This window comes from Nycticebus coucang, chromosome 10, assembly GCF_027406575.1.
Source record: "Nycticebus coucang isolate mNycCou1 chromosome 10, mNycCou1.pri, whole genome shotgun sequence".
NCBI lineage: Eukaryota > Metazoa > Chordata > Mammalia > Primates > Lorisidae > Nycticebus > Nycticebus coucang.
The window spans coordinates 10,272,325-10,299,079 of record NC_069789.1 but is presented as its reverse complement, the minus strand read 5'-3'; the positions used below and the strand labels follow the sequence as shown (position 1 = coordinate 10,299,079).

General features: G+C 39.8%; 1 protein-coding gene across 1 annotated transcript in view; it reads left to right on the top strand.

The window, feature by feature from the left end:
* Positions 1-4,400: 4,400 nt before the first annotated feature.
* DESI2 (desumoylating isopeptidase 2) overlaps positions 4,401-26,755 on the top strand; it is a 43,130-nt gene continuing 20,775 nt past the window's right edge. The window contains exons 1-3 of the mRNA XM_053607024.1: positions 4,401-4,789; positions 22,125-22,197; positions 25,408-25,501. Of these exons, the coding sequence (XP_053462999.1) occupies positions 4,748-4,789; positions 22,125-22,197; positions 25,408-25,501 (209 nt within the window). The 5' untranslated portion in view covers positions 4,401-4,747. The remainder of the gene's footprint in view (positions 4,790-22,124; positions 22,198-25,407; positions 25,502-26,755) is intronic.

Below are 26,755 nucleotides of genomic sequence, written 5' to 3'. Positions count from 1 at the left end.
CCTTCTCTCCTCTCACTCTCTGATGTAATCTTGCCTCATAGTTCATTGAGAAAATCAAAATAAATCAGAAAAGAACGCCTTCATTTCCCACATTTTACTATTTCTAACTTACTTACCTACCCCTGTCTTCCTTGCCTTCAATGCTGTCACTATGCACCTGCGTCTGCCTTCTAAGCCATCACTATGGATGAAGCATTCCTCTTACAAAAGATATAACCCTCCGTAGAGCCCCAGATCCCTCTCCCTTCTTTGACCTTGAAAATCTCTCCTCTATCATAACAATTTCTCTTCATGTCCAAGTATGCCCCAATATCTCTCATTTTCTTTTTCTTTTTTTTTTGCAGTTTTTGGCTGGGGCTGGGTTTGAACCCACCACCTCTGGTATATGGGGCCGGCGCCCTGCGCCTTTGAGCCACAGGTGCCGCCCATCTCTCATTTTCAAAATGCCTTTGACACAGCCTTATCTAGCTGTTGCCCCAAGTTTAGGGTTGTTTCCATTTCCTCACCTTATGTTTGCTTCTCAGTCATTTCTTTCTTTCTTCTTTTTTTTTTTTTTTTTGCAGTTTTTGGCCTGGGCTGGGTTTGAACCCACCACCTCTGGCATATGTGGCCAGCGCCCTATGCCGTTGAGCCACAGGCACTGCCCACTTCTCAGTCTTCTAGCAGTTCTTAATCCCACACATTCCTAAGCCTGCTCAAGTCAAGGTTATCTCTATATTGCAGAAACCAATAGTCTTGTGACTTCTGTGTTACTATGTTCTGATTTTCTTTCTCCCTCTGTGCTTCCTCTTTCTCCCTTACTTGAGCTCTAAATGGTGAAGGGTCCTAGATTGTTGTAGGCCCCTTTCTTTCTTTCTTTTTTTTCCTCCTGCCTCAACCTCCCAAGTAGCTGGGACTATAGGTGCCCACCACAGGTGTTTTTTTTTATTATTATTAAATCATAGCTGTGTACATTAATGCGATCATTAATCCATTCGTGGATCAGTGGGCACTTGGGCTTCTTCCATGACTTAGCAATTATGAACTGGGCTGCAATAAACATTCTGGTACAAATATCTTTGTTATAATGTGATTTTTGGTCTTCTGGATATGTACCTAGTAGAGGAATTATAGGATTGAATGGCAGATCTATTTTTAGATCTCTAAGTGTTCTCCAAACTTCTTTCCAAAAGGAATGTATTAATTTGCATTCCCACCAGCAGTGTAGAAGTGTTCCCTTTTCTCCACGTCCACACCAAGATCTCTGGTCTTGGGATTTTGTGATATAGGCTAATCTTACTGGAGTTAGATGATATCTCAAAGTAGTTTTTATTTGCATTTCTGTGATGATTAAGGATGATGAACATTTTTTCATATGTCTGTAGGCCATGCACCTGTCTTCTTCAGAGAAGTTTCTCTTCAAGTCCCTTGCCCAGCCTGAGATGGGATCACTTGTTTTTTTCTTGCTTATATGTTTGAGTTCTCTGTGAATTCTGGTTATTAAACCTTTGTTGGAGACATAACCTGCAAATACCTTCTCCCAAGGCCCCTTATTTCTTTTTAGCTACACATTTCTAGGTAATCTAAGCAGTCTCAAGACTTTAAAGTCTATGTATAATGCTATGATTCCAGTTTGTTTATCCAATTCCTACTTGACATTTCATGGATGTCTAAAAGGTTTCTCCATCTTAGCATGACCACCATAACTCTAGATTCTCCTCCTTCCAACCTGCCCCTCCCCCCGTTTCACATCTTATAAGTGGTACAACCATCCACTTAGTTGCCAAGTCAAAAATCTAGAGGTTATTCTTGAATCTTTTCTCCTTAACAAACTCAATATCCAGCCCATTAGCAAGTTCCATAGACTCTACCTCCAAAATATTTAAACTCTGGGCTGGGCACAGTGGCTCATGCCTATAATCCTAATACATACCCTAGGAGGTCAAAGCAAGAGGATCATTTGAGCTCAGGAGTTTATGAGCCTAAGCAAAACTGAGACTGCGTCTCTACTAAAAATAGAAAAATTACCTGGGCGTTGTAGCAAGTGCCTGTAGTTCCAGCTATTCAGGAGGCTGAGGAAGGAGGATCACTTGAGGTTGCTGTGAGCTTGGCTGACGTCACAGCATAGTAGCCTGGGCAATAGAGTAAGACTCTATCTTTAAAAAAAAAAAAAAAGTTATCTAATTTTCTCTGTCTCCTCCACTATTAGCAACAACTAAGCTACCTTCTAGCATGCACTTCTGGAATAAAGTCCTGATAAGCTGAATCAACTAAGATATTCCAAGTCTTCAGCCAATGCTTAATTTCTTTAACCAATTACAAATCAAAGCATCTTTAAACCCACCTATAACCTGTAAGTGCCCCTAATAGAGATGTCCTGCCTTTTGGGACCAAACCAATGTACATCTTCCATACACTGATTTATGACTTTACGTGTAATTCCTATCTCCCTAAAATATATAAAGCCAAGGTGTTACCAAAACACAGTGAGACCACTTGCTCAAGGCTTCTTGGGCATGACTTTCCAGAACATGGCAACACATTTGGCTCAGAATAAACCTCTTTAAATTATGTTACAGAGTGTGGGTTCTTTTCCATTGACAGTGGTCGAGGAAAGCTCCACATGCTAGGCAGTTGCTTAGATGTCAGCTGGCTGTGGGTGATGACTTGACCATGTGTCCCTCATCATCTATCAGGCTAGCCCAAACTTATTCATATAGTGGTAGTGACAGGATTCCCAAAGATCAACAAGCGGGCAAGCCCCACCTTGCAAGTGCTTTTATGACTCTGCTTGCATTATGTTTGTTAATGTTCCATTGTCCAAAGCAAGTCACAGACTACCAGAGACTTAGTGTGGGGGAGACAATACAAAAGGTGTGAATCAGTTGGGAGACTGGGAATATTTTTTTACTATTTTTATAATCTACTACACTGAACTACTTTTATAATGTACTACACTGATCTTTTTCCACCTGCTTTGTCTCTCTAAAATCCATTTTCCACACAGCAATCCAAATACTCTTTTCAAAATACACACCCACCCCTTTCACTTCCTAGCCCAAACACTACATTTTCATTGAAAAATACAAACTCTATCATGAATTTAAAAATCCTTCCCAGATCTGGCCTCTGCCTACCTGCCCAACTTATCTAATATCATCACCCCGTGTTCCAGCAGCAGTCGTGTTTTTTTTTTTTTTTTTGTAGAGACAGAGTTTCACTTTATGGCCCTCGGTAGAGTGCGGTGGCCTCACACAGCTCACAGCAACCTCCAACTCCTGGGCCTAAGCGATTCTCTTGCCTCAGCCTCCCGAGCAGCTGGGACTACAGGCGCCCGCCACAGCGCCCGGCTAAGCAGTCTTTTTGTTTTACTTAATACAGATAACTCCTTTATACAGCAGATCTTTGCACTTCTGTTCCCTTTGACTGGAATACTTGTCCCTCCCCTCATAATTGCAGGGCTATCTCTCTGTCATTTAGATTTAAGCTTTAAACTCATCTCATTACAGAGATCTCAGTTCATCCAGTTTAAGATTACTCTCAATCACTTCACCTTATTTTAATTTTCTTTGTTGTTGTTGCAGTCGTCATTGTTGTTTTTAGCTGGCCCGGGCTGGATTCGAACTCTCCAGCCTCAGTGTATGTGGCCGGCGCAGTACTCACTGAGCTATGGGCACTGCCAACCTTATTTTAATTTTCTGCAAAGCACAGATCTGTGGTATTTTGTTTGGCCCCTTTCCTGTTTATCAGGGTACTGTCCAGGGTCTACAACACTGCTTGACATGCGACAGACACAAAATGTGTTGAATTAATACAAAAGCGCATACTACCTCCTCAAGTTGTGCGAATCTGCATACTGTACTGTCTTCTCATTTCAGCAGGATACTTTCTTAAAATGTAAAGTCCATACTAAGGATTAATTAGATGCCTGTTATAACGCATCCCACGCCAATAACTCGCCTTCCTCTATTTCCCCACCTTTCCCTTTGGGGAGGAGGAAAAAACACAGGAGTTGGGAAAACTTAGGATCATCACTTTGGTCTCTTGTCACATTTCTTGTCACATTTCGTTGGCTTCGTCGGCTCAGCGCGACATAAAGTAACAGCAGCAGCACCAGCAATGAAAGGTTCAGGGTAAACTTGGCCACCCGCCCAGGCGAACAACCCGGGGTCGGCCGGCAGGTGCGAAGAAGTGCATGCTGGGAACTGGAGTTCCCCGGAGAGACCTAGTCCGATAGGGCCGGACCCCCGCAGCATGCTGGGAGCTGTAGTGGAGGGTTGCGTCGTGGGGACTCCACCTCTGCACGTCTAGTTGGCCTCACTGCATGCTGGGAATTGTAGTCTTAAGAGGAACCCGCTCTTCCAGGTGTAGAGGCGCCGAGACTGCCGCCATTTTAGGTCCCGAGGTGAGGCGGCCGAGACGCGGCGCGCAGGCGGGCTCAGCCCCGGAGCTGGGCCGGCCCCGCCCCCGGGGCGCCCGGCGCCCGCCCCCGGCTCAGGCCCCGCCTTTCCCCACGTGTCTGCCGCCGAGAGGAGGCGCCTGAGCCGGAGCGGGCCTCCGCGGGTCCGGCCCCGTCCGCGCAGAGTCCCCGGTCGGCGGCGCCTCGGAGCTGCCCGGCTGCCCGATGCTTCCGCCCCGGCCGCCGCGGGCCGGGCTGTGCGCGTAGTGCCCGGCTCAGGCCCCCGAAGCGCCGGCGGGGGCGACAGCGGCCTCGGGCCCCGCGGAGACGGAGCGGCTGGAGGACGAGGCGGCGGCCGCGGGGAGGAGGATGGGGGCTAACCAGTTAGTGGTGCTCAACGTGTACGACATGGTGAGTGCGGCTCCGGCCGCTTCCTCTCGCGCCCGAGGTCGGACCCCGGCCCGGCGCTTCCTGCCTGGCGTCTCCGCCCGCAGCTTAGTTCTCTTGGGGAAGGCGGGAGGAGGGAGGACTGTTCTTCCTTAATCCTCTCCTCCGTCGATGCTCTGTCTCGCTCTGGCTGCCTGCTCGGCCCCAGGGCTTTGGTCGGGGTTCCGGCCGCCGTGGACCTCTCCCGCGCCGTCGGCTGGGCCCGCACCCCGGCTCTGGGCCCGACCCCGCGGCGGCTGGCAGTGTCCTTTCCGCAAAGCTTCAGTGGCGTTTCCGACGCCCCAGCTCCCACCCGGGCTGCCCCACCGCCCCGGTCCCGACGGTCCTGGCTCCCAGCTCCTCTGCTGCCGGACGTACAGCTCGCTTCCTGCCGAAGTCTTCAAAGTCTCCCAAGCCCCACTAAGTCCAGAAAGTGATAGTTATCGTTGCCTATGTTGGAATCTGGTCCAAGGTGAACAGGAGCCAACACAACCTGCCTCCAAAGGCAAGCTCATTAAAATGAATGAGGCTAAAATTTAGTAAGAAAAGAGCCCCACTGATTAGAGATGAGGTGGTGCTCCTTTCCAAGATTCTGAAGACCACTTTGTAGGTGATGCAACAGGTGACGTGACCACAAGAGAGGCAAGGGAGGAGCTTATTGTGTCGTCTAACTTTGGAATACTGTAAGCACACAGAATCCAGTCCATGGACTGGTTTTCCTCACAATTGCAGTTGAGATACACCCAGAAAAAGTAGTGGATGGAAGTTTATATTTGGTGTTAGAGGTAAGCTTGACTGTTTTTGCTTGGTTTTGGTTGATCAGGTTTTGTTTTGTAAAAGATTATCTCTGGTGTTTAAAATGTCCTGGAAGTTGACTGACAAATGAAAAATTCTTCATAGCTATTCTTGAGGGCTTAAAAATGTAAAAGAACAGAAATAATACAGGTTAAGAGTCTTGCCATTCTAAACTTCTTATTTCCTTACATTGTTTATAAGTTTCTAAAGTTTTCGTGCTGTATTTTGGAATTGTGGCAGGAAGACATAGGATCCACCTACGGTTTGAAGTGAGTCATTAAGTTCTGGTGTGAGCCTGGAGTAAAAAGGACATGGTTTAACATACAGAGAAAAGTGATGATGGCGCGGCGCCTGTGGCTCAAGCAGCTAAGGCGCCAGCCACATACAGCTGAGCTGGCGGGTTCGAATCCAGCCCGGCCTGCCAAACAACAATGATGGCTGCAACCAAAAAATAGCCAGGCGTTGTTGCGGGCGCCTGTAGTCCCAGCTACTTGGGAGGCAGAGGCAAGAGAATTGCTTGAGCCCAGGAGCTGGAGGTTGCTGTGAGCTATGATGCTATGGCACTCTACCCAGGGTTACAACTTGAGGCTCTGTCTCCAAAAAACAAAAAGTGATGGATGATAGAAAAAGTTAGAATAATCATCAGAATGCCTAGAAACACATAGCACTTTAGAAGGTCTTTGTCTTACGTCAAGAAAAAATTCTGTAGGCGGGGCGGTGGCTCACGCCTGTAATCCTACCACTCTGGGAAACCGAGGCTGGTGGATTGCTAGACCTCAGAGTTTAAGACCAGCCTGAGTGAGACTCCATCTCTACTGAAAATGAAAAACTGATGAAGAGGATCATTTGAGTCCAAGAGTTTGAGGTTGTTTGTGAGCTACAATGCCATGGCACTCTGAGGGTGAAAGAATGAGACTGTGTCTCAAAAAAAATCTTTTGTGTTCAATTGGACCCCTTTGTTTTTCAAGGCTTTTTATTGCCTTTTACTTTTTCTGTGTTGTCCATCTAAATTTGGTTTCTTTTTTATTCCTATAGACCATTACAAACCATCTCAGGATGTATAGTGCTCTTGATTGAGAGCACAGTGTGCCTTTTCTTCTAGCAGTAGATTATTAAACCCCTTTATAAATTAGGAGTATGCAATGGTCAGAGGCTGCAGGTTCAGAGCCTAAAAGAAATTTATAAGAGTAAAGGAAAAGAAGTTTGCTTTATAAAAGAAACTGAAAATGCTTTCTTGGGGGGTGGGTGTGTGTGTGAGGTGAACAGAGTCTCCCTGTGTCGCCCTGGGTAGCGTGCTGTGGCGTCGTCACAGCTCACAGCAACCTCAAACTCTTGGGCTGAAGTGATTCTCCTGCCTGAGCCTCCCAAGTAGCTGAGACCACAGGCACCTGCCACAATGCCTGGCCTTTTTTGCTGCAGCTGTTGTTAGCTGGTCTGGGCTGGGATTGAACCTGCCACCCTTGGTATATGTGGCTGGCGCTGTAACCCCTGTGCTATGGGCACCGATCCTGAAGATGCATTCTTTGACATACAGTGTGCTGCTTTACTCTTTAGGAATTACGGGAATAGGAAAATACATTGCTAATTGTGGTAAATTGGGACAGGCTAGAGATGATATTCAAACCATTATCTTTTAAAGGAGGAGTGTTCTGAACAGATGCTAAAATGTTAACAAATTAACAAAGACCTTAATCTTCATATTACTGTGTAAAGTAGGTAGTTACAGAGGAAGCAAGCAGAGAAAAGCTTAAGTGACTTGCCCACACAACTAAAAAGTAGGATCTAGAATTTCTAGACCACAACCTGATTCACCATCTTCTCTACTGAATAGTACCTACATTATTTCTTATTTATTGCTTTTTTTCTGTCAACAGAAATGAAGCATAAGAAGAGTTATCAGAATGGTAAATGGTTGAATTATTAGACTTCCAATAAACTTGGTCTTGTGATTTTTCCTTTTTGGGTTTTTTTCCCCCTTCTGTTTTTTTTGTTGTTTTTGTTTGTTTGTTTTGAGACAGAGTCTCACTTTGTCACTATTGGTAAAGAGCTGTGGCATCATAGCTCACAGCAACCTCAAACTTTGGGCTTAAGCGATTCTCTTAACTCAGCTTCCCAAATAGCTGGGACTACAGGCGCCTGCCACAAGACCCAGCTATTTTTAGAGACACGATTAGAGACAAGGTCTCACTCTGGCTCAGGCTGGTCTCAAACCTGTGAGCTCAGGCAATCCACCCGCTTCTGCCTCCCAAGTGCTGGGATTACAGGTGTGAGCCACCACGCCCAGCCTCCCCTTCTGGTTCTTAATTCAGGATTGTGTGTTCTTTTGAAGGCTTTTGGTCTATCATTATGTCCCTAATTCACCCATCTACTATTACTTATTTAACTTTGATCCTGTAGAAGCCTTAAGAATGAGTTGGTTGTACTTTCTTCTTTAAGGAATTTAGAATCTTTTAAGGGAGTTACACCAGTAACAACAGTATAAGACAGAATAGCGTAGTTTTGATAAGAGCAGAAAAGGGTGTAAAGGAATATGTGGTTATAGGGTCAGGGAACACTGAAAAATAAAAGGTGGAAAACTTGAAGGATTGGTAGTATCTACAAGGGCAGGGAACAAAACGGCAAGAGTAGGAAAGCACAGGTTGTGTCCTGGTATAACTAGAGTGTAAGATGCATGAAGGAGGCAAAACGGAAAGTTTGATCAGAACTTTGTCAGGTTAGTCATGGACTTGAGTGAAGGGCCGAGGACACTGTGAACTGGGGAAACATTTTCATGGAGGGGAACAGTGAGTTACGTTTTAGACTGAAGACCAGTGGGTTGCGATACAAATTTTTGTCTGTTATACTCATTTTTCTCAAGTCAGTTTTGGTTCCTAAAACATTTTTGCTTGATGCCAGGAATGAATTCCTTTTTTCTTTGGTAATACTTTTTTTTCATCTTAGATGCCTTTGATGAGAATTGCTGTCATCTATACAGGCTTAGTGTATCAGCTGGCTGGTTCAAACTTTGTAAACAGGAGAGTCAACCTTCAGTTTGCTGTAGTAATCACTGTTAATAGGGACCTCTTGCTGTGTGTCCTTGTGCCTCTTTGTCAGATTAACACTTCTGACAATTTTTCCTGTTCTACTAAGTTAGGCAGCTGTGGATCATTCCTTTCCTTGAATAAGTCTGCTACATATATGGAGATACTGTGTAGCCTCCTTTAGGGTACCTGCCCTTGAAGTTCCGTGTCATTGCTCCCTTGCACAGCCCCGCCTTTGTGTGATAAATGTTCTCCGCAAGGCCGGCCCCCAGTGTCCTTCTGAGCCTGTCTCACTGCAGTAGTTCTTCACCTGGCCCACACATGACTAGCTGTGCTCTTACTCGTTGAACCAAGCTACAAGAAGAAAAGTGGTCTTTCCCCAGTTCAAATAAAAGACCAACTTCTAGTATTTCATTTAGATAAGAGTGTCCTGGATTATCCATTTTTCCCACGTATTTGTTTTTAAACTTTTGGCATCTGCTACCATTGAGATAACAAAAATCAATGAACACAGATCCAACAAAAATTAACAAGAAATCTTGCTAACATCCACTCATATCTAGTTCAGCAGCTTGTTTTGTTTGTTTATTTTAATGGCTGTAAGGATACATGTTCTTGGCTGTGATTTCTTTTTGCATATTTATAATTTTTCTATTCCAAAAATATTTTCTAGTTTGTAAAATAAAGTTAAAAATGTCAGTGTTATATTGTTCTACAAAAGCATGAATTTCCTCCTAACAAGTTTGAAAAGCTCACTTGAGCTTTGTAAAAAATCTCCTTACAAAGTGATGCTATGGGACATGAGTTTTGATGGTAGTAAAATAATTTTTAAACGTAATAACAGAATGGAAACTCAGAGAAGCACTGAGAAACACTACTATTAATTTTTAAAATTTCACTATGAGAGGCTAGCAGTTACTTCAGCCTAACTACCAACAGTAGGTAGATCATTATTGTACTGGAGTTTCCCAACTGAAGTCATTCCATGAAAAAAGGGTCAGTTCTCATTTACTTTTTTGTTTTGTTTACATTTATCTTATTAAATCTTCACTTAAAATAGGCATCATTTGTGTTATCTGCATAGTCCTGGCAGGACTTTCAGGCGGAAGGACTGGATAAGGCATTCTGACCTTGAATTAAACTGTGTCTTCTGCAGGCAGCCTGCCCAGTTAGTGAAGATTGAGCCTTCCAGGCGTGTTCTCTAATAATAGATCTAGGAATCCCTAACAGGAGCAGAAACATTTGGAGGACGTCTCTTTTTCTGACCACCTCTCCCTGGAAGATCTTACCCTCTTTTCTTCTAAATCTGTTTAGGAAAAAAGTCACATCAAAGAAAAACATCTAAGTTACTCATTTTGTGTGAATTCTAAAAATTTCTTCAGAAATAATGCTGCTGTTCATATATGAAGGGGTGACTGACCAGAATACCTATTTAGAATTGTTTTTCTGCTGTTTTTGATGTATTACTTTTGTATATCCTGTTTTCCTTGTAACTTAAAGCAGATGTTTTTAGAAGACAGCTGGCTAATTAGGAATGCAATTCGTAACGTAAGAAGTAACCTCTCTAAAGGATTTTGATTAGGGATAGAGTTCAAGAAACTAATTGGATGTCTTTTGTGTTATTAGAAAATGTTTTTGGGTGGCTAACATTTTTTTTTTTCACTTTTTTCCCATCAAAAGCCCTACTCCCATAACCTGTATTTCACTCATAGTGAAGTTCATATTGGATTACATCTCATAGTAGGGACAAGGAAGGGAAGATTTTTTTCCCATGGGTTTTTTTGGTTCTCATTTTGCTAACAAAGGAAGAACTTTGTTAGACTCCCAAATTCCTTTCTTTTATTCTTAAGAAACAAGATGTGTTTTGTAGCTGAAGGAAAATTTATCCTTAGGATTTCAAAATTTATGTAGAATTGTTACTGTTTTTTTTTTTTTTTTTTTTTTGTAGAGACAGAGTCTCACTTTATGGCCCTAGGTAGAGTGCCGTGGCCTCACACAGCTCACAGCAACCTCCAACTCCTGGGCTTAAGCGATTCTCTTGCCTCAGCCTCCCGAGTAGCTGGGACTACAGGCGCCCGCCGCAACGCCTGGCTATTTTTTTTTTTTTTTTTTTTTTTTGGTTGCAGTTCAGCTGGGGCCGGGTTTGAACCCGCCACCCTCGGTATATGGGGCCGGCGCCCTACCAACTGAGCCACAGGCGCCGCCCGTAGAATTGTTTTTGTTTAGGTTTACCAAATATAAAACAATATATTCTTCTGCCGTTTGGTATGAGTTAGATCTTTTACTTCTGTGTCTAATGTTCTTTCTTTAATTAACAGCTTTATTGAGGTATAGTTCATATTCCTTATAATTCACCTGTGTAAAATGTACAATTTCATGGATTTTAGTAAACGCCCAGAGTTGTGGAGCCATAATCACTATAAGCAATTTTAGAAAATTTTTATTACCCCAGAAAGAAACTGTATACCCATTAACAGTCACTTTCCATATCTTCCCAGCTTCCCATTCATAGGTAACCAGTATACAGATACGTTCTGTCTGCATAGATTTAACTTTATGGACATTTCATTTAAATGTGCAATATGTGGTTTTTGTGATTTGCCTCTTTCACCTAGCATAAGGTTTTCAGAGATCATGTTGTAACATGCATCAATACTTTACTCCTTTTTACTGAGTAATAATATTATGGGGATAAAACGACATTGTATCCATCAATTAATAGACATAGCGGATGGTAGTTTCTACTTTAGAGCTATTATAAGTGATGCTGCTATGAACATTGATTACAAATTCTTGTGTGGGTATATATTTTCATTTTTCTTGGGTATAAGCCTAGGAATGAAATTGCTAGGTCATATAGAATGGGCATGCATCACATGTACATATCAGTACAGTAGGCCTAGTTCCTTATGTTGACCATGTTCATGTTAACCGGTTTGTTACAGTCCTTTCATCTTACAGAGGTTCTGCTGTATTTGACTTGCCAATGTCTTTTCCCAGTTTGTGGGTTGCTTTTTATCTTTGACAGCGTCCTTTGAAGCACAAAAATTTTAAATTTTGCAGATGTCTAGTTGATCTACTTTTTGTTGTTTGTGCTTTGCCTTGGTGTCATATATAAGAAGCCATCATCTAATCCAAGATCATGAAAATATCCTTATGTTTTCTCTAAGAGCTTTATAGTTTAAGCCCTTGCATTTAGGTCTTTGATCCATTTTGAGTTCATTTTTATGTGGTATGAGGTAGAAATCCAGTTTGATTTGTAGGTGGATGTCCGGCTGTCTCAGTTCCGTATGTTGAAAAGAATATTCTTTTTTTTGCAATTTTTGGCCAGGGTTGGGTTTGAACCCACCACCTCTGGTATATGGGGCCAGCATCCTACTCCTGTGAGCTACAGGCACCGCCCTGAAGAGAATATCCTTTTCCCGTACTGAATTATCTTGATACCCTTATTGAAGATGAGTTGGTCATAACCATCAGAATTTATTTCTGAACTCTGAATTCTATTTCACTTAGCCGTGTGTCTGTTAGTACCTCAGTAACACACTGTCTTGATTACTGTAGCTCCACGCTCAGTTTTGAAATTGCAAGTCTGAGTCCTCCAAGTTTTTCATGATTTTTTTGGCTATTCTGGGCCCCTCTAATTTCCATATGAATTTTAGTATTTGTTTGTCAGTTGTCAGTTTTGGTAAGGATTGCAGTGAATCTTCAGGTTAATTTGGGGATTATTCCCATCTTAATAATACCAAGTCGTTCAGCCCATAAGCATGGAATGTCTTTCTACTTCTTTAGGTCTTCATTAACTTCCTTCAGTGTTCTGTAGTTTTCAAATACAAGTTGGAAAACTTCTTAAATTTAATCCCTAAGTTTAGTTTTTGATGCATCTGTAAATGGAATTATTTTTTTAATTTCATTTTTTGTTTACTGCTAGTATATAAAATAGTTTTTACATATTGATCTTATACCCTAAAAACTTTTTGAGCTTATAAGTGTTAATAACTTTTAGTGGGTCCTTTATGAATTTTCTAATCTAAGGTCATACCTTCTACAAATAGTTTTATTTCTTTCCAACATAGATGCCTTTAATTTTTTTTCTTCTAATTTCTGTGGCTAGAATCTCCAGCACAGTATTTAATAGAAATAGCAAGAGCAAACATTTTCTTATTCCTGATCTTAAAGAGAAGATATTCATTCCTTCTCCCTTTCATATGTTACTAGCTGTGGGGTTTCTCATAGATGAAGAATGAAGACTTTTATCATCTTGGGTAAACTTCCCTTGTATTACTGATTTGAGAGGAATTTTTTTTTTTTTTTTTTTGATCACAAATGGGTATTGGATTTTGTCACATGCTTTTCTGTGTCTATTGAGATAATCGTGTGAATTTTGTCCTTTATTCTATTGATAATGGTATATTAAGTGGCACCTGTAGCTCACTGGGTAGGGCGTTGGCCACGTACACCCAGGCCGGCAGGTTCGAACCTGGCCCAGGCCAGCTAAACAACAATGACAACTGCAACAAAAAAATAGCCAGGTGCTGTGGCCAGCACCTGTAGTCCCAGCTACTTGGGAGACTGAGGCAAGAGAATCGGTTAAGCCCAAGAGTTAGAGCTTGCTATGAGCCGTGACGCCACGGTACTCTACCCAGGGCGACAGCTTGAGATTGTCTCAAAAATATAAAAATCCCTGATTGTGGTATATTACATTAATTGATTTTTTTATATTAAGCCCATCCATTTCTGGGATAAATTCCACTTGGTCATAGTGTACAATCCTTTTTATATGTTGCTGGGTATGATTTGCTAGTATTTTGTTGATGATTTTTGATTCTCTTCATGTTAGTCAATGTTTTCTTGCGATGTCTTTGGTATCATGTATGTGGCCTTAGAATAAGTTTGGAAGTGTTTTCTTTTGTGTTTTGGAAGAGTTTGTGAAGAATTGGTATTGATTCTTATTTAATTATTTAGTAGAATTCAACAGTGAAGTAATCTCTTCCTGGGCTTTCTTTGTGGATAGTTTTAAATTACTAATTCATTCTCTTTCCTCCTTAGAGGTCTATTCAAATTTTTTGTTTCCTTTTGAGTCAGTTTTGTTTTTTGTGTCTTTCCAGGAATTTTTTTCATTTCATCTCATTTATAATTTATTGGCATACAGTTGTTCATAGTCTTCCTTTTATAATCCTTCTAATTTCTATAAGGTAGAGATGTCTCTTTCATAGATGTGTAACCAGTAGATGGAGTTACTTTTATCTCATGAAGGAATTAACTTGAGGGCCTTTCTGGGATAGAAAATAAAAAAAAGAAAGAAAAGAAAAGAACATGGGTGGCGCCTGTGGCTCAGTCGGTAGGGCGCCGGCCCCATATACCGAGGGTGGTGGGTTCAAACCCGGCCCCAGCTGAACTGCAAACCAAAAAATAGCCGGGCGTTGTGGCGGGCGCCTGTAGTCCCAGCTACTCGGGAGGCTGAGGCAAGAGAATCGCTTAAGCCCAGGAGTTGGAGGTTGCTGTGAGCTGTGTGAGGCCACGGCACTCTACCGAGGGCGATAAAGTGAGACTCTGTCTCTACAAAAATTAAAAAAAAAAAAGAAAAGAACAATTGAATTCCTATTGTTATTACTTACAATGAATAAGCAACATCAATTTTTGCCCGGCACAGAATATTGAAACAGACCCTTCAAATAAAATAATGTTAGGAATGGAGGTGGTCTTAACACTGTTTAATACTGTCCAAAAGAGTGTCTCAAAGTTAAAAATCTTTTCCACACCCCCAGGTAAAAGGCTCAACTACATCTTGAACTTTACCTAGCAAACACAATGTAACCTAATCATTTGTAATAATTTTTACGTATTAATCTGAATTCTTAAAATAAAAAAATCTTTTCCTAGCAGCTTGTGGGCTTTCTATAACCTTGAGCAAAACCATTTGACCTGATTATTCAACTTTTCATCTGAGAATGGAGGTGATACTACCACTTGCAAAGCTGTCGGCTGTTCATTTTTCATTGTACTGTCTCAGCAGTTCTTTAGAAACTTTATTTAGGCCAGATCTCATTATACTGAATTCCAAAGTACTAACATAATTTTTGGATAGTACCTTTCTTTTGTTTTGAAGTTTCTCTCATTGTGCAGATACTCTCCTTTACAAAATATGTCTAACTGTACCCTTTTATTTTTTGAAAATGTAAGAAGTCTTGAATGCAAGAATATTTCAGACTGAAGTTGTACCCACGCAACATATAGAAGTTTTAAACTTGGGATCCTTAAGCATAGAAGAAATTATTTTCACTTGTAAAAAAGTAGAGAATAAAAGATTTCTAAGTTCAGGATACTCACTCTGACAAGTGTACGCTCATCCTAACCCTTTAGCAAGAAGTCACTGTATATATCTATTTTTTGTATTTTCTGGTGAAAACTTTCCATAAAACATTTGTATTCCCGTTATGGAAATTCACTATAAAGCCCTTTTGGAAGGCTATTTGCTGCTCAACTAAAAGAGAAATTGTTAAAATTAAGTGATATTGAACATTATTAAATGAAAATGTTCAATTTACCAAGTTTAAAACCTTTTGATTATATCTCTTTTTGGAAAATACTCTATTTTGTAAGAGAAGCTTACACTGTAAAAAGAGAAAAGGCCATTTTAAAATAGAACTGCCTGCATCTAGAACAAAAGCCTGTTGGTGCCGTTGTTAAGGAAATACATGGTTGGTGTACAGACAAAATTATTGGTTGCATAAACAATGGAATTTCTCGATTGGAAAAGGCAATTTAAGTCCTAGACGTTGGCTGCCAAGGAAACCACCAACTGGCAAAAGACTAGCAGAATTTTTATGCATACTATTATGATACCTTGTATTTTCTACTCATTTTCTGTGAAAAAGGGAGTATAGCAAGAAACTTGGAAAGGCATCTCTTCATTTTAAGGAGGCAAGGATTAGATTATTCTTAGTTCTCTCAACTTTTTATTTTGAAAATTATAAACCTTCCCCCCAGAGTTGAAAGAGTACAATCTGTGTACTCTTCACTGAGATTCACCAGTTTTTAACATTTTTCCACATTTGCTTTGTCTTATACCCTTTCCATCCCCTGCACATAGAAAGTAAGTCACAAATAGTAATTCATCTCTAAACATTTTGGTGTATATTTCCCAAGAAGATTTTTTTGTTTGTTTGAAACAGAATCTCACTCTGTTGCCCAGGCTGGAATACCATGGCATCAGCCTAGCTCACAGCAACCTCAAACTCCTGAGCTCAAGCAATCCTCCTGCCTTAGCCTCTCTATTAGCTAGGACTACTGACAGTGGCCACAATGTCCAGCTAATTTTTTCTACTTTTAGTAGAAACAAGGTCTTGCTATTGGTCAGGCTGGTCTTGAACTCCTGACCTGAAGTTCACTTGGATATGGTGATATTTACCATATTTTTCATTGCAAAGGTATCTTTCTCTCCATTTAGGGAAAGAGGAGGAGGTGGTGTTCTGAGACCATGTGAATATAATTCTTCTAATAATCTTTCTTCTATTGGTTTCCGTCTAATCATCCATGATCTTTGCATAGCTCAGCTGAGGGCAGCAAAGTGGAGAGTACCTGATGTTGCCCTTACGTGCACTTTTGTTCTATAAAGAAAAGCTCTCCCTCCTTTTGCTTTTTTTTTAAGTATTACTATGCATTCTGAGATTTTTTTTAATATGCTATATTAAATGCTCATATTTGATGCTTATATTTTCCCATAGTTAGCCAGTAGAACTAACTAGGTCAGCTTTTCTCTCATTTTGACATGTCTTAATCATTCTTTGAGCAATTCTTATCTTGTACTTTTTCTGCCCCAATTTGGGGTCAACCGTTTCTCTAAGGCAGTGGTTCTCAACCTTCCTAATACCACAGCCCTTTAACACAGTTCCTCATGTTGTGATGACCCCCAACCACAAAATTATTTTCATTGCTATTTCATAACTAATTTTGCTACTGTTTTGACTTGTAATGTAAATATCTGATATGCAGTATGTATTTAGGCGGCCCCTGTGAAAATCGGGGCTTTTTTGCTTTCAAATAACCCTTTTAATTATAAGCGTTCATTCGACCCCCATAGAGGTTGTGACCCACAGGTTGAGAGCCGCTGCTCTAAGGAGTTCTGGTTCTTTTTAGTAAAAAACAACAAAAAGAAAATCTGGCCAGTATGTTGATTACTTCCGCTTCAGTGAGCAAAGCTCCGTAATATATATGTTTTAAAATCATGAGTTTACGCAAATACCTTCAGTTACAATTCAACTTAGCAGGGTTCTTTCTTCTCTTTCTCTCTTCCATAGTTTGTATTTCCCTCACCTACACTGACAACTCTTGAGCCCACCAGCAGCATTGTATTTACTGACTTCTTGCTCTGTGTATGCCATAGTTCATACAGAATAATTTTAGAATTACACCACTGCCACACCGCTCAGTGTTTCTTTGTACTTCTATCCTTAGAATATATTTCATGAAAAGTATATAAGCAGAGTACTATATTTAGAAATTAAATTTGATTTTTCTGTATGGATATATTATTTGATAAACAACTAGGTTCATTTGTTTCTATTTACATTTAACTTGTATAAAATGTTCACATGGTTCAAATTTAAAAGCCATAAAAAGACAGTTTCTGGAAGGCTTCTCTTTCCCTTTCACCCATTCCCCTACAGGTAACTCTTTTCATGAGTTTTCTGATTTTTTTTTCTTTTCTTTTTTTTTTTTTTGCAAAAGTAAGCAAATAGATTGCACAAGACAGGGGTCTTAAACTTTTTCTGTAAAGAATCAGGGGGTATTTTAGGTTTTTGTCACACTAAACTCTGTCACTGTAGCATGAAAGCATCCATAGACAGTTTACAAATGAATGGCTACGACCATGTTCTAGTAGAACTTTATTTGCAAAGATAGGAGGTGGGCCAGATGGTCTGCAAGAGTAGTTTGCTGGCTTCAAGATGCAGAGGTACATAGATATTCTTACAAGAGCATATGCATAGTTGAATGTCAAAACTATTGGTGATGCTTGTTAAAAGTATGGTAAGGCAGACTTTATTCAGGATGACTAGTATGTATGGGGACAACAGTAATGGGATTTTACAGTAGGATAGAAAGATTGGGCTGAACTCCAAACAGCGTGGGCAAATGGGAATTTGTAACCAAGGAGCAGGATTGCGGTAATTGAATGGAAAATTTTTAAGAAGAATCCTCAGGGGTAAAGAGGATTTTCGGTAAACCAATATAACATGATTTTTATGGAAGACAGACCAGGGTGATTAGACATCACGTGGGGTGTGGAGAAAATGAGGAACCTGATCAGATATAGAGGGTGAGTGGATAGTGAGGGTGGGAGCTTCTTGCTGAGCTGAGCAACGAGTTCTTTGCTAAAACTAGATTTTATAGGGATTTGTACAGATGGACCTAGGAGGCTTGAGAGCCTGACTACAGTTTGGTCAAGCAAAGAATCTTTGTCAGTAGTATGTACACATTATTTTACAACTTGGCTTTTGTTCACCCAACAAATACAGGCTGGAAATTACTTCCTATTAGTTCCTCCTGAGCATCCCTTCTGTCTGTGGCTCTATATTCTATTATGTATGTATATCACAGTTTATTCAACTAGTATCCTATAGGTACACATTTAAATTGTTAGCAGTATTTTGCTAGCACAAATAATGCTGCAATTAATAGCCTTGTGCTTATGTTTTTAATGTATACAACCTATTCTCCTTCCATAATGTGAAAAGGCGAGTAAATGAAAACCTGCTCAACCGGAGTGTAGTATTTTGCTTTCAAATAACCCTTTTAATTATAAAAGCAATACTCTTTTATCAAATGTAGAAAAACAGTCCTGAAATATATGAAGTGAAAACTGAAAATAATCATTTTCTACTTCTCTGTTCCAACCCTAACCATATCTGCTTTGCTCCCCCAAATTGTTAACAATTGGATCTATATGCTTCAGACCGTTCTTCTGTTGCAGTTGCTGGTGGTCTTATTTTGTCTTTCCTTACTTAACATGTAAACATTCAGGGCTTATTTTATAAAAATTTGATCATGCTACAGATAATGGCTTGGGTTTTTTAATTTAACCATTCCTTTATTGATATTTAGATTGTTTCCAGCTTTTTGGTATTGTAGATAACTACAGTTAATGACCTGGAATGTGTCTTTGCATACATGCAAGTATTTCTATAGAATCTATTCCAGGAGGTAAATGGTTAAGTAACTGTCATTGATTATTCTTGTGTGTGCAGGGACTGCATCATACCCTTGCCAGCACCCAATTTCCAGTGTTTTTAATACTTGCCAAACTAATGGATAAAAAAGAAAGGTAGTTTGTCGTCTTAATAATTTTCTGTTTACTAGTGAGATTTTTAGTTCAGGTTTGCCGGCACTAGTTTATTCTGAAATTGCTCACACAAGTCTGTGGGTTTTTGGTTTGGGGGGAGGGATTGTTTGTTCATTTATAATGGAACTTTTACATACAGATACACTGTCTGACCTTTTGCTGCCCAAACTCGGGGATTAAGTAGATTTGAGTAAATGTCTTGAGGAATCCTTGCTATATATAATCTCACTATTCTCCACCTAAAATCAAATTGATTTCAGATTAAAAAGTATCCCTCACTTTCCTAACTTGACATCCAAATTCTGGCTGTCTAAAATCAGGAACTCAAAAGAGTTGGATAGAGAGGGATATTTATATTCTCATACTAATTTTTGCTATTTAGAATTTTTCTTCCTATGTATTATCTTTTGATATTGTTTAGTTTTTTGTTTCTTTTTGGAGAGACAGAGTCTCACTTTACCGCCCTCGGGTAGAGTGCCGTGGCGTCACACGGCTCACAGCAACCTCCAGCTCTTGGGCTTATGTGATTCTCTTGCCTCAGCCTCCCAAGCAGCTGGGACTATAGGCGCCCGCCACAACGCCCGGCTATTTTTTTGTTGTTGCAGTTTGGCCGGGGCTGGGTTTGAACCCACCACCCTCCGCATATGGGGCCAGCGCCCTACTCACTGAGCCACAGGCGCAGCCCAGATATTGTTTAGTTTTGCACAGTAAAAATGTGTGCATTTTTACACTGACTTTTGATGTTTTACTTTATATTTTAGGTTTTTTCTTGTCCCATCTACGGTTTTTAAAAATACATTTTATTCCAGTATATATGATTATTTTCAGATATGTGAAATTTATGTGTAATCAATTTGTCAACATTTTTATTTTTTTATTTAACTTATGGCTTTAAGTGATACTCCTGCCTTGGCCTCCCAAGGTGCTGAGATTACAGCATAAGTCACTGCACCCAGCCAACACATTTTTAATAATTTGTACTCTGTTGTTAATTTTTTTTTTTTTTTTTTTTGAGAAGGCATCTCACTTTTTTGCCTAGGTAGAATGCTGTGGCATCATAGCTCACAGCAACCTCAAACTCTTGGGCTCAAGCAATCCTCTTGCCTCAGTCTCCCAAGTAGCTGGGACTACAGACACCTGCCACAATGCCTGGCTATTTTTTTTTTTAATTTTTTTTATTTTTAATTTCAGCTTGCTGGTTCATTCTTCATTTAGAAGTACTTTTTTGTTGTTGTTCATTTTCTTTCTTCTTTTTATAGATGTTCTTTCTCTGGCGATGCTCTGTCCCCTTGCCTCCCCAGTAGCAGTGACTACAGATGCCCACCACAACGTCCGGCTGTCTTTGATGTTAGTAGAGACAGGGTCTTAACTCTGGCTCACTGCTGTTCATACAGGTCTCGAACCTCTGAGCTCAGGCAATCCACCCGCCTCGGCCTCCCACAGCGCTGGGACTACAGGCGTGAGCCACCATGCCCAGCCCTGGCTATTTTTTTTAGAGCTAGGATCTCGCTCTTGCTCAGGCTGATCTCAGACTCCTGAGGTCAAGGGATCCACCAGCCTCTGCCTCCCAGAGTGCTGGAATTAAAGGCATGAGCCACCATGCCTGGCCCTAATTTTATTTTTATTTTTATTTTTTTTGCGACAGAGTCTCAGTGGGGTCGAGTGCCATGGCATCATATCTCACAGCAACCTCAAACTTATAGGGTCAAGCGATTCTCTTGTCTCAGCCTCTTGAGTAGCTGGGACTACAGACACCCACCGCAACACCAGGCTAGTTTTTCTCTTTTTAGTAGAAACAAGGGTCTCATTCTTTGCTCAGGCTGGTCTTAAATGCCTGAGCTCCGGTGATCCACCCGCCTCAGCCTCCCAGAGTGCTAGGATTACAGGCACGAGCCATCCAACCTGGCCCACCGTTAATTTTAAATAACACCTTTACTGTACACCAAATTCTTACATATGTAAGGATCTAGTCCTATAACAGTACAATATTGTTTTAATTACTATTTTGTTATCTAAATTGGAAAGTTCATCGTTTTTTAAATATTTTAGTTTTGGTTAATTTTTCTTTTAGGTACATTTTAGGAAAAAAAAAAAATGACTTGTCCACTTATGCTTCCTCCAGCAATGCATGAGAACATGCCCATACTGGGAGAAACTGGTTAGGGATCCAGAGCCAAGGTTAAGACTTGGGTAAACCTAGGAAAAAATCAAAGACAAATTATTTGTCCTAACCTGGGAGAAATTCAGTAGATTTATAACACTACTGACTGAGCTCTTAACTCATTTACCTCCTAGGTTTAACACCCCAGTGACCCTTTTAGCCCTCTGCACAGTCTTTCTCTGTAATTTCCTAGCTTACTACCTGTTCCTGGCATTTCTTCCCATTCTCTTAACCACTACATCACCACCCCACTCACAGCCCATTTTTCTATCTGGGGAAATTTTATTTGTTTCTAAAGACACAGTTCATATAGTACCCTTTTTTTTTTTTTTGCTGGGGCTGGGTTTGAACCCACCACCTCCAGTATATGGGGCCAGCACCCTATTCCTTGAGCCACAGGAGCTGCCCGGAAGTTTTTTTTTTTTTTTTTTTCATGCTAACAATGAGAATGTTCTAAACTCTGTTTCATGTTATTTATTCCAATATTAATATCATTGTCAAACTTTGGGCTGAGTCAGTATACATGATGCATGCTGTAAATGTTTACTGAAAAAGAATACACTATCCTTTCCCTGAGCAAGCCAACATCCTTTCTCTCAGCAAGCTCACCAGAGAATGAAAGGAAAAGCTTAGCATGGAAAAACAAATATGAAAGCATACATTATGTGTGTAGTTTAAAAAAAAAAAATTACTAACAAATTTATAAAATTTTTTCCCAGGCTTTTGAGCTTTTGATCTTTTGATTTTATTATACTCTTAAGACATGACTTTTGGCCCAGGAAGGCATTCCTGATTGGGATATGGTACAAGTTAACGCACAAAGATGATACCAAATGGATCATTACCATGGTGTTTCAGATCTGTAAGGGAAAATACCAAGAAAAAGGATTGGAAAAATCTACACATTCAGTGAAAGATGTGGGAAATAGTCATCTCCTATATTGTGGAGCTAAGTTGTGAATGAACGGGTGTTCTGAATCTTTTTCTTCTTTTTTTTCTTTGAAGTACTGGATGAACGAATACACCTCATCCATAGGAATTGGAGTTTTTCATTCAGGAATTGAAGTATATGGCAGAGGTACGTGTACACACAGTCTAAATATACTTTCAGAAGATGTGCTTTAAAGAAGATTCAAAATAATTGTAATTTTTTTATTGAAACAAATGACAAATTTTATTACATGAGTTAATTTGTATATCCAAGCACAAGGTTAATGAAATATATTTTCCATGCAAAATATTATATACATTAAATAACATACAGTAACAATGCAGGGTAGGTTTCCTGGGAAGCTGACTGTGATAGAAATATACATGCAGGAAGTGTGTTTACTGGGCAGTGCTGTCTAGGTGAGGACCCGTGAGAATGGAAGAATGAAGCAGGGCAGACAGAGCAAGAAGATGAACTCTGATCGAAGTCCCGACAGATGTTTTAGTTGATCCCTTGAGGACCCTCAAGGATCAAGTTGGGAAAGCCCCTCAAAGATGTCTGAATTGAAGCAATGGCCAGTCTTTGGATATCTGCCACCCCGCAAACATGAACCTTAAATGAGACTGAACCTTGAATGAGGCAGCTCTCTTTAGCTAGAGGCAATTTCCAGCCAAGAACTCAGCAGAGAGCAGCCAACTACCCGTAGTCCCAGTAGCTGAGGGAAGGAGTGCTTCAGTCTCAAAAGGGTTGGGGGATTTGTGAGAATCTGGGAAGCACATTGTAGCATGTAATTCTCTTTTTTAATCACTTCCATATGTTATTACAGGAAGTAGAAGAAAATATACCCATATTTGTTTATAACAGATTTTAGAAAAATCCCCAAAGCAAGATGTATTTGGGAGAAAATACTTAAAAATACAAGAGTATACATTTATTTAGTTATCTTTTAAATACTGTCTTAAAAAGTATTTCCTTTTGATATTATTGTACTAGAAGTTTGTTTTGATCTCATATATATTCCTAAGAAATCTGTTTGAAAAATAGCATGACAAAAACAATCATTTTGGTTGGCAAGGAGTTGGTGCTATGTAGTATCAAACTTGAAATACCAATTTCCTGAATTTGTTTTTGTAGACCTATCAGTATATATTTATAAAGTCTAAAAACATCACTAAACAAAGCCTGATGTCCATTACATGTTGCTTTTTCTCGAGAATGATGTCCTTTCTTATTAACTCGGCCCTTTTAAGGCTTGTTACTTTTACTACCTTTTGTTTTGCTAAATATGTTAGGAGCCACTCAAACTGAGCATGTTTTCAACAGTTTTTTCTTTTGTTCTGATTCCCACTCTTGGCACAAAATAATCCATTCTTGATCATGTTGTATCTAGCAGTGGTCTGCACAAGACTAATCACATGGCTGATTTCATCAGGGTTGTGCTGACATCATTTTAAATAATAAACTAACCTATAGCAGAAGTGTCTTTGTTTGCTTCAAGGGGGAGTCTCTGTGGTCTCTTTTAATATATTAGTGTAGTTCAGAGTTATCCCTGAACAAATCAATTTTAGCTAATGTAAAGAAAAAGACCAGTGTACTTAAATGTGCCAGTGTGATGTTCGTACTGTCTTTTTTATATTTCATGCTAGCTGCTTGGAACACAGCACACATGTTAAGCACATTTAGTGTTGGGTATAAAAATTTGCAATGAAATTTTAAATAAGTTTTAAAAACAAAGAAAATGCTTAACTGGCAGAAAGAAGTAATTAATCTATCTGCCATTTAATGTGCATTTCTACCATAGAATCCCAGAAACAATGAGGGGCCTCTTGGTAATAGCTTCACTGTTTGGAGTATTGCTATGGGTGGGATCAGAGTCTGTAGGCTTGCTTCCTTAGTTGATTTGGCTTATTGCCAAAGTTGCTCATGAATTCCTTTTTTTTGGCCAGGGCTGGGTTTGAACCCGCCACTTCCGGCATATGGGACCGTCGTCCTACTCCTTGAGCCATGAATTCCTTTTTAATTTGAATTTATATAATGTGTTACAGTTTTTAAAGTACCGTCAAGTTTGGAACCACATGGCCATGCTGTGAGGTAGATAAGAGCATGTGACATTTTCTCCATTTTTAGATGCAAAAACCAAGGCCCAAACCTGCTGAAAGTTATATGCTAATAATTAACCAAGCTAGGGCTTGAATCTCTGTGTTCTTGTATGCACGTCATTGCTCTATTATCTGCCTAATCATTGGTTGCTTTCATAAGATGATTTAGTAATAGTTACCACCATGATTCAAAACATGTCCTTATAAATTTAGCAAAGTTAGAACCATATATATTCCTGAAAGTGAATGATCGCTGCTTGAATAAATGAATCTATGACTTTCCTGACCATGTACAATTTAATAAAATTCTGTCATTAAAAACTAAAAAATTAATTTCAAAATAGAAAGCTAAACATTTTCTCAAGTACATCATTGCTGGTCTGAATTAAAAATAAACTTAGTATCTGCTTTGTTCTGATATCTTTTCAGATTGTATTTAATTCTAAGTGAAATTTATACATTTGTTTGAATTCTTTGAATATGTCTGTTGAGACTTAGCTACTTAAATATCTAAGTGAGATATCAGTTTCCTCCTAGCTGAAAGTTTAGTTGTGGACATGAAAGGGTGATAGTGTATATGTTAAAATTTGGCAGCATATTTTTTCTTGAATGAGGAGAATTGAAGTAGCTTTTCAGGTTTGGTAATAGTTCACTCCTTCTCAGAGATAAACCAGGAGCCTTCATCCCAAAAATCATGAAAACTCAATTATTAGATCAGTGGTTCTCGGGTGGCACCTGTGGCTCAAGGAGTAGGGCGCCGGTCCCATATGCCGGAGGTGGTGGGTTCAAACCCAGCCCTGGCCAAAAAGCACAAAAAAAACAAACAAACAAACAAAAAAATCAGTGGTTCTCAACCTTCCTAATGCCGTGGCCCTTTAATACAGTTTCTGTGGGTCGAGACCCACAGGTTGAGAACCGCTGAATTAGATAGTTTTTCCAGTAAGGTAGGAATTTGAGATTAGATTAATTCAAAACATGGCAAAACACTGATCACTTTCCTTAGTTTGACATAGACATGCAGAGAGACTATTCACTTTTGAATGTTATTCACTCTCCTTTTGCCTAAATATGGCAGTCAAGATTACTTTTGGGTGTCTTTCAGTATTTCAGTTTTACGCCCATGAGATGTTCATGATAGCATGTTACAAACTAAGAAATATTTAGATGGTATTATCATCTTCATTTGTTAAAGCTAATTCAGCATTCTGGTTACATTTGATGTGATAAATACTAAAAATCATGAGTTTTTTCTTTTCAGAATTTGCTTATGGTGGCCATCCTTACCCCTTTTCTGGAATATTTGAAATTTCCCCAGGAAATGCTTCTGAACTAGGAGAAACATTTAAATTTAAGTAAGTAAGGAGGATAATTCTTATTACACTGGTTTTAGGTGCCAAAGCTTGTTTTCAGGCACACAGAATTCTGTAGATTAAAACCTAAGAAGTTAAAAATGTTGCTGACACTTTAAAATTAGATCTATTTAACTTATGTAGAGACGGGAATCAGCCAAATAAAGTATCTGAAATAACTATTGCTTTTATTCGGACCCATATAAGTTATTCTGTGCACTTTTAAAGTTTTACCTTTGTGTAACTCAGAAAACTTTCTCATTTAGTGATTTGTTTCCTCCAGTCTCCTGTTTGGAAGGAGGAACATTTAATTGTGACCTACCTACCACTATTAAAAATATTTTCCCGGGCGGCGCCTATGGCTCAGTCGGTAAGGCGTCGGCCCCATATACCGAGGGTGGCGGGTTCAAACCCAGCCCCGGCCAAACTGCAACCAAAAAACAGCCGGGCGTCGTGGCGGGCGCCTGTAGTCCCAGCTACTCAGGAGGCTGAGGCAAGAGAATCACTTAAGCCCAAGAGTTGGAGGTTGCTGTGAGCTGTGTGAGGCCACGGCACTCTACCGAGGGCCATAAAGTGAGACTCTGTCTCTACAAAAAAAAAAAAAAAAATACTTTCCCAATGAAAAGGACACAGTTTATAAACTTGAAATAACTAAATAGTTGACTAGCCTGGTTGTGAAGGTACACTTAACTACATGTAATGATAAATCTAAAATGTATGGGTATACAAAGTATCTCAAGAATGGAAGAAAAAGTATCCAATGTACTCAGCCCTACTATGAAACTAATTTATAGCTTTCATATGTAAGCTATAACCCAGTTATAGCCCAAGAAGAGGAAAGAGGAGTGGGAGGTGGGAGGAGGATGGGTGGAGGAAGAATAATTGCTGGGACCCACATCTATGATGCATTTTACAAGGGTACATGTGAAATTTACTAAGTACAGAATATAAATGTCTTAACACAATAACTAAGAAAATGCCATGAAGGCTATGTTAACCAGTGTGATGAAAATACTTCAGATGGTATATAAAACCAGCATATTGTACCCCATGATTATCGCATTAATGTACACAGCTGTGATTTAATTAAAAATAAATAAAACATGTATGGGTGTAAGTGTTCTGTGGTGCTGTAGATAGTAGTAGTAAAACACAGTGAAATTTTGAATGTTAATCAAATTTCTTAATTGAGGTTTGTATTTAAAGTGATACTTAGAATCTTAATTTTGAGAAGCTTTAAAGAAACTTCTGGGCCTA